General features: G+C 46.9%; 1 protein-coding gene across 1 annotated transcript in view; it reads left to right on the plus strand.

The window, feature by feature from the left end:
* Positions 1 to 5079, plus strand: part of TSHZ1 (teashirt zinc finger homeobox 1) — a 71287-nt gene extending 66208 nt beyond the window's left edge. The window contains exon 2 of the mRNA XM_081263374.1: positions 544 to 5079. Within this exon, the coding sequence (XP_081119500.1) occupies positions 544 to 3734 (3191 nt within the window). The 3' untranslated portion in view covers positions 3735 to 5079. The remainder of the gene's footprint in view (positions 1 to 543) is intronic.
* The last annotated feature ends 7756 nt before the right edge of the window (positions 5080 to 12835 follow it).

Below are 12835 nucleotides of genomic sequence, written 5' to 3' on the forward strand. Positions count from 1 at the left end.
AGATGGTGCTGTGTTTGGTCCATGCAGGAGAGTGGTGATGTTGTGTTGTGTTCTTTTTAGTGGAGACCAGAGTATTTTTGTTGCAGGCAGTATTTGTTGCAGAAGTATTTTTATTTATGGAAACCATATACTATTGCCTATGAAATCTCTCCCAAAATGTTGATAGACAGGTCCTGGCTTTATGAGTGTTTCCAAATACTTATCTCATAGAAGTCACAAGGGGACTGGCAGGTCACGGGGAAAGGCCTACAGGAGGAATCCCTGGGGGATGTGGTCGGCTCCTGCCCTCCTGCCTGGCTTCCTCTGCCACATTGGCAATGCTGCCCCACAGTTTAGGCTGCTCTGTTGAGCCAGTTTTACCAGGGTGGGGAAACCTATTTCCTGCCACATAGTGGCAAAGTAGGAAGATACAGAGTTGGGGTGGCCTTGTAGCCTGGGAGCCTGGCTGACAAACATCTTTTTAAAGATCACCTAACTGCTGGGGAGGCCACGTCCTTGAAGATGATGTACGCCTTCTAACTGCACCTCATTTTTCTCTCCTAGCTTATGTTCCCGAGGAAGAGTTGAAGGCAGCAGAAATAGATGGAGAGCACGTGGAGGATGGTGGGCTGTCTTTGGACATCCAGGAGGGCGAATTTGTGTGTGATGAAGAGACAGAAATCAAAGAGGCCCAGAGCTACCAGAACTCCCCCGTCAGCACTGTGACCAATCAGGACGCTGGCTACGGGTCACCCTTCAGTGAGAACAGTGACCAGCTAGCCCATTTCAAAAGTTCTTCCTCCAAAGAAGAGAAGGAGGATCCGCAGGGTCCAGACAGCATCTCATACCCCCAGGACAGCTTGGCACAGATCAAAGCTGTGTATGCAAACTTGTTCTCGGAGTCCTGCTGGTCTAGCTTAGCTTTGGATTTAAAGAAGTCGGGGTCCACCACCAGCAACAATGATGCCGGCCAGAAGGAGAGCTCCACCCCCACCCCGACGCCCCCTGCCAGCACAGCCAGCACCACGGCCAGCTCCGCCAGCACCAGCTGCAGCACCAGCACCAGCCACAGCAGCACCACCAGTACCAGCAGCAGCTCCGGGTACGACTGGCACCAGGCCGCCCTGGCCAAGACCCTGCAGCAGACCTCGTCCTACGGGCTGCTCCCGGAGCCCAGCCTGTTCAGCACCGTGCAGCTCTACCGCCAGAACAACAAACTCTACGGCTCCGTGTTCACTGGGGCCAGCAAGTTTCGGTGCAAAGACTGCAGTGCTGCCTATGACACACTGGTGGAACTCACCGTGCACATGAATGAGACGGGCCACTACCGAGATGACAACAGGGACAAGGACTCTGAGAAGACCAAGCGGTGGTCCAAGCCCAGGAAGCGCTCCCTGATGGAGATGGAGGGGAAGGAAGACGCGCAGAAGGTGCTGAAGTGCATGTACTGTGGACACTCCTTTGAGTCCTTACAGGACCTCAGCGTCCACATGATCAAAACAAAGCATTACCAGAAAGTGCCTCTGAAGGAGCCGGTGCCAGCCATCACCAAACTGGTCCCTTCTACCAAAAAGCGAGCACTGCAGGACCTGGCGTCCCCTTGTTCCCCGGAGCCCACAGGCGTGGCCGCAGAGGTTGCCCTGAGCGAGTCCTCCAAGGACCAGAAAACTGCAAACCCCTACGTCACCCCAAATAACCGCTACGGCTACCAGAACGGTGCTAGTTACACGTGGCAGTTTGAGGCCCGCAAAGCGCAGATCCTCAAGTGCATGGAGTGCGGCAGCTCCCACGACACCTTGCAGCAGCTAACGGCCCACATGATGGTCACCGGACACTTTCTGAAGGTGACGACCTCGGCCTCCAAGAAAGGCAAGCAGCTGGTTCTGGACCCCGTGGTGGAAGAGAAGATCCAGTCCATACCCCTGCCCCCTACCACCCACACCCGCCTGCCGGCCTCCAGCATCAAGAAGCAGCCGGACTCCCCTGCAGGCTCCACCGCCTCAGAAGAGAAGAAAGAGCCCGAGAAGGAGAAGGCTCCGGCGCCGGCAGGCGACGTGGACAAGAAGATCAAGGAGGAGAGCGAGGATGCCACGGAGAAGTTCGAGCCGACGGCCCTCTACCAGTACCTGCGTGAGGAGGACCTGGACGACAGCCCCAAGGGGGGCGTGGACATTCTCAAGTCCCTGGAGAACACCGTGTCCACCGCCATCAGCAAAGCGCAGAACGGCGCGCCCTCGTGGGGCGGCTACCCCAGCATCCACGCCGCCTACCAGCTGCCGGGCACCGTGAAGCCGCTGCCGGCGGCCGCGCACAGCGCGCAGGCGCAGCCGTCCTACGTGGGCAGCGTGAAGCCGCTGTCCTCCGCCGAGCACAACGCGCTGCTGCACTCCCCCGGGAGCCTCACGCCGCCGCCGCACCGGAGCAACGTGTCCGCCATGGAGGAGCTGGTGGAGAAGGTCACCGGCAAGGTCAGCGCCAAGAAGGAGGAGAGGCCGGCGGAGAAGGAGAAGAGCTCCCCGGCCAAGGCAGCGTCTCCCCCCGCCAAGGAGAATAAAGACTTTCCCAAGGCCGAGGAAAGTGGTGGCAAGCCGCTGAAGAAGGGCCCGGATGCCGAGGCCGGCAAGGCCAGGAAGGAGGGCCAGGTGGAGGCGCACACCCCCAAGGGCACGGACCCTCTCAAGGCCAAGGTCACCAATGGCTGTAACAACCTGGGCATCATCACAGACCACTCGCCGGAACCTTCCTTCATCAACCCCCTGAGCGCTTTGCAGTCCATCATGAATACCCACCTGGGCAAGGTGTCCAAGCCTGTGAGCCCCTCTCTGGACCCACTGGCCATGTTGTACAAGATCAGCCACAGCATGCTGGACAAGCCCGTCTACCCCACGCCCCCGGCGAAGCAGACCGGCGCCATCGACCGGTACTACTACGAGAACAGCGACCAGCCCATCGACCTGACCAAGTCCAAAAGCAAGCCCTTGGTCTCTGGTGTGGCCGACTCGGAGTCGTCGCCTCTCCGGGAGAGCGCCCTCATGGATATCTCCGACATGGTGAAGAACCTCACTGGGCGGCTGACCCCCAAGTCCTCCACACCCTCCACCGTGTCAGAGAAGTCTGATGCAGACGGCAGCAGCTTCGAGGAGGCGCTGGACGAGCTGTCGCCTGTCCACAAGAGGAAGGGGCGCCAGTCCAACTGGAACCCCCAGCACCTGCTCATCCTGCAGGCTCAGTTTGCCTCCAGCCTGCGGGAGACCGCTGAGGGCAAGTATATCATGTCGGACCTGGGCCCACAGGAGCGGGTGCACATCTCCAAGTTCACTGGTCTCTCCATGACCACCATCAGCCACTGGCTGGCCAATGTCAAGTACCAGCTGAGGAGGACAGGGGGAACAAAATTCCTCAAGAACCTTGACACAGGGCATCCTGTTTTCTTTTGCAACGATTGTGCCTCTCAATTCAGAACTGCTTCCACCTACATCAGCCATCTGGAGACGCACTTGGGCTTCAGCCTGAAGGACCTCTCCAAGCTGCCACTCAGTCAGATTCAAGAGCAGCAGAATGTCTCCAAAGTCCTCGCAAACAAGACTTTGGGCCCGCTGGGGGCCGCCGAGGAAGACCTGGGCTCCACATTCCAGTGCAAGCTCTGCAACCGGACTTTTGCGAGCAAGCACGCAGTCAAACTGCACCTTAGTAAGACGCACGGCAAGTCCCCAGAGGACCACCTGATCTACGTGACTGAGCTGGAGAAACAGTAGCGTCCAGGTTTGCAAGTGACCGCAGAACATTGCACTAAACGTCGTCGTCGTACTGCACTAGGCCTGGCCTGAGCCGCTGAAATCAGTCTTTCCTTTGTTGCTGGACTGCCTCTCTGGACCTTGGTTTTTCTTACACATATTTTGTAGTTATATTTATATGCTCTTTGTCTGATCTGTGCATGTTATTTTTCTTTTTCTGTGAGTCAAAGTCTGACCTTTATTTTCAACATCTGTTCTTGATGTTAAGCTATCTTTTGTAGGAAATAGTGGGGCACACTACTCAGAGACCTTATTTAGCAGTAAAGAAAGACACAAATAGCAATGATAAAAAGACATCCTAAAATTACAAAGTTGCCATGACAATAAAGGTCATAGAACCTGGTGGTGTCAAATTTAACCCTTTGAGGATGTAATTGCATCTCTGTGCCTTTCACTCAAAAAAAAAAAAAAAAAAAGGAAAGAAAGAAAAAAAGGCTTAAAGGCATTTCATTCAGATCAAAAGCTGTGTCAGACACAAAACTTATTTAATAATTAAAAAATGAGCTTTTATATGCAGGACTGGTTTGCGAGGGAAACATGCATGCAGCCATTGCAAGGCAGAAAGCTGTCGAGGACTCATGGGCGAGGAGGCCAGGACTCTACACGTTTAAAACAAAAATCACAAGCAGCAACAGCGACCCCCCGTTGCCACTATGCCCAAACCCTCTGGATGCTGAAAGTGACACTTTGACAAAAAAGAAAAAAAAAAAAAAAGAAAAAGAAGTATGCAAGCTATTATTTAAAAATGTGTAAAAATGCTATTTCTTTTTTCCTGTAAAATACTGCCGTTTATAGTTATTTACAAATGTAAGCTTTGGTACAAGCTGACCTTTCTATAGCGTGCTGCATTGGTAAATGAAAAAAAAAAGGGGGGCAAATGTTGAAGTCCTTTTCCTTGTAAGTTGCCAGCATCAGCTTAAAAATTCCTGTATGTTACATATCGTATCATTTTAATCTATTCCGCTTTCTTTGTACCTTCTGGCTGTATGCTTTCTCTTTTAACTTTTTATATTGTCATTTTATATTAAATTTCTGTGTATATAATGTAAAACCACAATTTTTGAATAAAATTTAGTTCCTGCAGCTTGATTTAAACAGAGAAATCTTCCTGGCACCTGCGTCTTCCCCGATGCATGTACTCAGAGGAACTATCAGACAAAAATAAATAAATAAAGACCAAGCGAGCACTGCACTATTAATTATACATTTTGATGTTCTGTCATTAATATTGTACAGTACATTTTGGTTCACACAATTAAATCCCCTGTTTTCTCAAATGTAAAATAAACCCACACGCAGTTCTTGATTTACATGGATCGTCATGTCGTCATTATTTTGCCTTTGAGATGCTATTTCAGCAGCAAGAGGTATTGCTTATGCAATCAACCAACACAGATTCTATTCAGAATCATCATTTCATGATTTGTGTGTCGACATGCTTCATTCAGATGATAAGTATTGCATTTTTAAAAGTGATAATTAAAATTTTTACCTCCCCTGGGTGCCAGGGATTACCGAGGTTAGCCATCGCACCGTGGCTGTTTTGTACCTAGACAGCCTGTGATGCTTCCTTCAGAGAATCCTTTTGCACTGTTTAGAAATATTTGTAATTAACCTTTGTGTACATCTGGGGACTTAATGATGGAGTAGACGGGTAGGTCTTGCTCCAGCTTCACAGACCCCGGGGATCTTGGAATTAGTTCTCTATTTCTGCAAAGAGGAAAACCTGATTTCTGAGCTTTTAAAAATGTACGATAAAAAAAAAAAGGACCCAGCTGCCCTTTATTTCAGTGTTTGAGCCACGTCTTATTTCTGCAGACTGCTCCGGACACTGCGGACTGCACTGAGGCGGCCAGGACCCTTGCCCATCCGTGCCATGACGTGGCCATGAGTCCAGGATTCCCTGCTCAGTCCATTTTGAGGGACACATGGACACTGATGCTCTCTGTACTCGTCTTTTTTTTTTTTTAACCTCCCTAGAAGCATTTAAGCAGAGGATTTCACTTTTTACCTTTTTAAAATTTTTCATCAGATTTATATCCTGAGAAAGGTTAGAACTTACACAGCTCTGTTCAGACGCAGCTAAGCAGTTGTGATATTTTAATTATTTCCCGCATCGCCCACGATGCTGAGGATCACTCTGCTTCCTTGATGATGGAGGGGAGGCCCGGGTCTGGGTGAGTCATGTTTGCACGGGCTTCTGTGCTAATGCGGCAGAGCGCCAGGGAGGTTTGCTGAATTTTTCTGATTTCTTTTTCATTGGTAAATAGCTGTGTCCTTTAGGAGCTTCAACCATTTAGACATTTCAGTTCAATTACTGGGTGATTATGTACTTTGGGCTCAGAGGTGACAGCAAGGAATACCAATCAGGCCTGTGGCGGTAGCGTGGAGTCTTTGCATATTCATCCTCGGAAGTTATATTCGTTTTACCACAGCCCACAGGTATTTCACCCTCCTAGTAAGAGGGTGAGGCAGCAGGTGCGGTTGCAGGGCAGTGAGGCTGCCCAGGAGGGGCTGGTGGGGACAGTCCTGATAAGCCACAGGAATGTCAGAGCTGCTGCAATCTGAACTCTGATCACTAGAGAGAATTCGGGGTTCCCCCTGGACTGTGTTCCCTGTGCTTCGTAACAGGCTGCATACTATCCTCAGTCCGAGTTCCCAGTCAATGCGCAGGAGAGTCAGTTTCTTAATACTACTAAGGTGGTGATCCCACTCAACATGACCAAGTCCTACTGTGTGCCGGGGCCTGTGCTGAGTGTGCTACACACAGGGCACTTATTCCCCCCTTACACCTCGTTGCTCTAGCACCCACACTTTCACCTCCAGTTTGCAGCACAGCCCAAGCATAGCAAGGAGAGGTGCTTGCTCATGGTCATATGGTTCTCGATGGACAGAACTTGGGCTTTGAGCCGCCAAAGCTTTTGCCGCAGGACCCCTGTGATTTATCACCCAATGACAGGCTCCAGGGAGCTAGAGCCCACACCTGGGAGTTGGGGCATAGAGCTCAGCCTGGGCTGGTGGACGGTGATGAGAACAACCTGGGCCTGAGGCTGCACATCCTTTCAGCAGACACCAACTGTTGCAAATCGCAACACCTTATTTTTCTGGATCTGAACATAAAGTGCATTTGCTGTGAGTTTTACCGACTTCGGTTGTACACAGGTATGCCTGCTGATGCAGAAGCCCAGTCTGCACAGATAGAAAGAGACAGAATAATCCGCAAATCCAATGCCCACAGCTTGAAGATTCACTCATTTCTACCTTCTCCATCTGCTTAAGTAAATCTGTTGTCCTGCTTTGTGTCCCAGCAAATAGGCCCCTCACATGGCATGAGGTCCCCTGTCCCTTGAATCCTCTTTAGCCCTGGGTGGGCAACAGACCTGTCTCTTGTGAAGCACGGGGACAAAGTGGCCCTGAAGGGCTGGGGGAGCCAGCCACCCATCCCATTTGTAGGTGTGGGAGGAGGGCCAAGGGCAGGAGGCCAGAGAGGAGCTAGGTGACGTCTTGGCCAGCATTTCTGTTGGGCTAGCCTGTCACTGTGCACAGGCAAACATAACCACATTTCTCATTATGTTGCAGCTTGAACCTTGGATTTAATAACTATTCAAATATTTTCCCTTCACATGTAGGATCTTAGAACATTGGAGATGTTCCTCAGGATGTGGGCACAGGGAGATGTCCCTGTTGCTTCATTGATATTAGAAGAGAACCAGTGAAATGACAATGGACAGTAGTTTATGTGAGGAAACAAACTTGAAGACCGTGTTCACAAACAGAAGCTTAAGATCTGTGTCTCTCCATTTCTGTAACTGATAATCTTTAAAGAGCTGTTAACCTTAGTCTACAGCAAATCTAAACTACTTAGGAACTTTTAGAAACCTGTACATACCAATAACGGTTTCTCTTTTCCAAGGTATAATTTTCTTGTTACCTACTTTATTACAGTTTCTCTGGAGATGCTGATACTGTGAAAGCTAAGTAATGACCTTGTAAACTTTTAAGATACCAAAGAGTAGACTCTCCAGTGGAGAGAACTTGTGCTTTTTATGTGATTTTCTTAGGATAACAGTAATGCATAGTCAGTGCAGAAAATGGAAAACAAAGGCCTAAAGAAAGAAATAGAAATGACTGTTTTCATCTAGAGAAGGGTCACTTTAGTGCTGGCCTTTTTCCATTTTCCTATAAACAGGAAGTGGGCTGAACCTAGTTTGTGCCTCCTTTCTCTTACCTGGCAACAGATAATGTAGCTCTCCCAATCATGAAGTGTTTAATGTTATTGGGATGTACTTTATTTAATCAGTTTCTTGCCAGATAATTTTTCTAAAACAACACATATCTTTTCAGATTTTCACTCTTACAATGAGTTCAAAGAACATTCCACTTAATATTGTTGTGGATGTTACCAATTATTTCCTTAAAACAAATACTTAGACCTGAAATTTCTATACCACAGTGTAAAACATGTACCCAGGTTGCTCACAGTAGAGCTGGTGCTGGGTCACATGGCCATTTGCTGGAGAGCCACCACGCTTACACAACTTTGCTTTGTGAATGTAGAGGTGTGATTTTTTTTAAAATAGGCCATTTTCTTTAACTGGCCAATATAATATAGATTATTAAATTTATGATAAATTAAAAGTCTATTATTTATTTATGTGATTTAAAGAGAATATTGCTTAAGAACATGTATGATTTTCAGAGTCCTTGCTCCTGAGTTTGGATTCCAGTTAATCTCAGGTGCCATCATGCAAGCTTCACATACAGCCCAGCAACACAGAAGGAAAGGGTTTCCCTGGGCCCCAAGGATTAACATGAGATGACTAGCTATCAATCCTTTTCTCCCACTTCAGTCCACAGTACTGTGTCTCATGAAATGCCTCCGATGGCTTCAGGTCAACAGTGGGCTTTTGTACTGTCTCCAAATTGCTTGACTTGCTAATAGGAAGAAAGCTCCAAATTCCATATTTTATGTTAGTAATTTGCAATTAATATTGAGTAGTAAACAAAAGTAATTTCAAAAAAGTAGAGTACTTGGCAAGATGAGAGTGACCACCAAGGATGCAGTCTATAAAATAAAACACTTGTGGCTGGAAGGTGGGAGACATGGACCACTGCAGAAATCTCCACCAGGAGTCGCTCCTGCAGGGAGCTGCTCCAGAGCTCAAGGTCACGGGGCACTAACTGAGAGCCCAATGTCTGGGACCCAGGTTTCTCATGGGCCAGTGTTGAGGACAGCAAGGAGGGTGGTACCTGCATCATGGTCAGGAGGCCCCCTGGGGTGCTGGGAGTGGTTCTCCACACAGAGCAAGAAGATTTCTTACCAACAGCCATTAAGAAGCTGACCATAACTGGTCAGTCATTTTCAGTTTGACCTGACTGGTCAAGAATGAGGCATTACAGGTATTTTACTTCAGACAGACAGTAGAAGCAGTGGGCATGTATTTGATCACATTTTGTTAAAATATTTGAGACGTGGCATACATAGAAACTAAAAAAATAGAGAAAATACATTGCTTAAGATGAATTTAAAAGATGTCTTTAAGACTGAAACATTATTTTAAAAAAGCTTAAATCACAAGGATATTTTTCTTTGAAAACTTGCTTGACTGACAGGTGCATTCATTAATGGAGAGGCGCTGGGGACGGTTAGACGGGGACCATCAGTCTCTCTGTGGATAAGGAGGAAGGCCCCATTCTGCTAACTGGTACCATCCGCCAGACTTGGCGGGACTCTTACAGGCTGTTCACAAGATTAAAATAGTTTCTTCCCTTCAATTGATTTTCTTCTTTTAATACTTTTTTTTGCATTTTAAAGTATTTTTTCCAGTTTTCAACACTTGACTGGACTAAGAATTTCACTTTCTCTTTGTAGAACAATGAAATATGGAATATATAGTGTGTGCTGTATCACAGGAAAACTAAGAAGGTGAGAATTTTAAAATCCTTTATGAAGTGCAGTTTCAGATGATGTGAAATGAAATTGAAATATGATTGAGTCATATTTCTAAGTCATAACTTTCTGATAAATACCCTGTACTGTTATGCCCAATTTTAAATCAGTTAATTATTGATCAATTAATCATTGCATTTGCCAATTTCAACCTTTACTAACATCATTAACATTATGGAAAGCAAATATTTAGTTATGCCTTGATTTGTTAACTTTAAGAGACAGTAGTGCCCTAAATTTAATCTGTATACCATTATTTATAACTTAGTAAAATCGAATTTCTACTTTAAGAGCAATCCATTCTCCTCTTGGATTTCCCTGTCCTTATTCTTTTAGAGCCATGAAGTTTAAAAAGTCATTAACTTTGACATGCAGAATCTTTGGATGACATTCAAATAGTGCTCTCCTTTAGTGGGACCATGGGCTTCCATGGCATTGAATGGCTTGACAAATGACCACATCTCATACTTGGCCTCTGGACGCCTTGGTTGGGACATCTTCCCTTTCCACCATTCCTTTATCAGTAAGTGAAAACCAATGGCATTAAAATGTGAAATAATCTTTAGGCAGAAATTGGATGGAAAGGACTTTGTTCAAATTTCAGATTACTATGAAGAATATCTTTCCTTTTTTTAACTGGGAAGGCATTTACAATGACAGTTCTTTGTGGAAGTGAGTTTTCTGCCTCGAGTTCCAGTGAGCTAGTTAGAGCCTTGCAACATGTAGCATCTTATTTGTTGTCATGGAAGCATTGTAATATCCTCTGAACAAACCCTTCCCACAAAACAATGACTGGGGGTGCAGAGGCAGCAAGTTCCTATCACTCTGAGCTTCTCCGAGGAAACAACGGGTTTATGAAACAAAGGGTCACAAAGTTACTGTTACCAGTTGACCTCTCAGTTTTCTTAAAAGTTATTTCAATAAAAGCATCCTCTTCTTTTGTGAAGGCACTTGGATTTTGGAGTTTCTCCTACCTGCTTCCAGCAACACCTCTTGCAGAGTGGAATCCTGGCACAGGATGGAACCTGATGGTTCAGTGTTGGTTCAGGGTCACGTCCTGTGCCAACAGTTTCCACACTAGGGGAACAGCCTAATAGCATTGTTCTAACATGAATAGATGCACCAACCTTTTTTTTTCTTTTTTAATTGCATGAACCTGGCAGTGCCCTGCTCAGTGTGGTCCTGGCAGGTAGAACCCTGGCTGCACTTGTTTTCTCCACCATGTGGTATCCTCATGTCTCTTCCCCAGGGAAAATTTGGCTTTTCTAAAGCCTCAAAAAGAAAAAATAAACACTTTTATCCTGCAGCAATATTTGATAGACTTCTCAGAAAGCCCTACTACCTCAAGTCCTTCAGATTAGTCAAGATTTCAGCATCCTGGAGGAAACCAGAGGAGGAGCTGTGGAGGGCAGGTGTGTGTTATCAGATAAGTGCCTATCTGTCATCTATGTCCACAAAGTCTAGATACAGGGTAGGGGAATGGGTTTTTGTTTGTTTGTTTGTCTGTTTGTTTGGTCTTAGGAGAGCAATAGGAAAGGTAAGACTCAGGGTAGACCCCATACAGATAAGTAAGGCTGGAGAATTCTGACGTGCGACTGGGTTTACAATTTCTATTTCAATTCTAAAAAAAGGTAACAGTCATTCTGCCAGGGTATTAGTAAGGAGAGAAGAACAAATAGATGCACACGAAGGAGAGAGAAAAACAGGGATACAGAAAGACAGAGGCAGAAAGACTGCAAAGATAGAATTGAGCCACTGGCCCAAAGGAGTAGCTGGTGAAATGCAACAAGTGTAGCCATAAAGGCTTCACCAAAGTTATGCGTGATGGGCAAACAAGTCCAAGGTTATGCATGGCCGATGGACCAGACCTAGGTTATGTGTCATGAGTGGACAAGACCAAATTATGCATGATAGGTAGACAGCACTGAGGTTATACAAGGCAAGTGGACAAGGCCAAGGTTATGTGTCATGAGTGAACAAGACCAAGTTATGTATGGAGGGTGGACAAGACTAAAATTATGCATGGTGGGTGGACAAGACCTAGGTTTTGCATCATAGGTGGGCATGACCAAGGATATGTATCATGGGTGGACATCATTAAGTTATGCATCATAAGTAGACATAAACTAAGCCGCTTAAAGTGGGAAAAGACTCAGAATCAAGGTGACTGGTGGATGGGAGAACCCATTACAGCAGCTGTCGATGCTTTGGAGATCTCACTTGTAAGGAAAGCATCACGAGAAGGAGAGGGAGTGTGGCCTTTCTAGGGTTAAAGATCCTTAAGCTTTAGAGAGAATGTATAAAGGAAAATTTCTTTCTGAAATAATTTATGGAAATGCCGGGCTCCCTTTGAAGGCTCCGTGTCACTGTGTGGCACTAGGCAATGTTCTCTTTCTTCACCTGTCAGGCAAAGACCACCTCGAAGAGTCTCACTGCTGATTACTAGTTAATTGTCATTAATAAGTGACAACTGACATTATGGGGGCTTAATGCAGAGAGAACAGAAAAGAGCCGCAGATATTCTAATGAGCTGACTCCTACGTGCCCTCTATTGTTGTCGAAAATGAGGAGCTGTCGTCATTGTTCAGGAGATGGGCTTCAATTGCTCTGGAAAATATTCTCTTTTAATTTCTTTATGCATAGATAATTCCTGGTACTCTGTAGTTCTCTCCCGCCCCCCTCTCCTTTGAGCACGAGCACACACACGCACACACGCGCACACACGCACTCCTTCACTCTCTCCTGTGAACATACTGAAGACTCCAACTTAGGAAGAACTGAGACTGACTTCTACACAAGGAGGAAGTCCACTCTAAAAGCTGTTCTTGTAGAGCAAACAGAAGAAGCGTTGTTGACATCAGCGTTTCAATGGACTCAGGAGGAAATGCAGGTGGAGGGTCCAGGGCTGGGCAGTGAAGGGTGGGGGTCAGGAGAAGGGGTGGTGGGCTGTGAGAAGAAGCCCACCCGTGGTGACCGAGCTGAGGTGCCGGCCAAGAGCTCATGAGCACGGGACAGGCTGTGGAGGGGAACATGACTGTGCTGGCCCTTTTGGACGTACAACAACTGCAATCCCTGCCGAGGTTTCCAGAAGAGAAGCCAGAGGCCAGGGAGC

This window comes from Spermophilus citellus (assembly GCF_964194105.1).
Source record: "Spermophilus citellus genome assembly, chromosome: 12".
Lineage (NCBI taxonomy): Eukaryota > Metazoa > Chordata > Mammalia > Rodentia > Sciuridae > Spermophilus > Spermophilus citellus.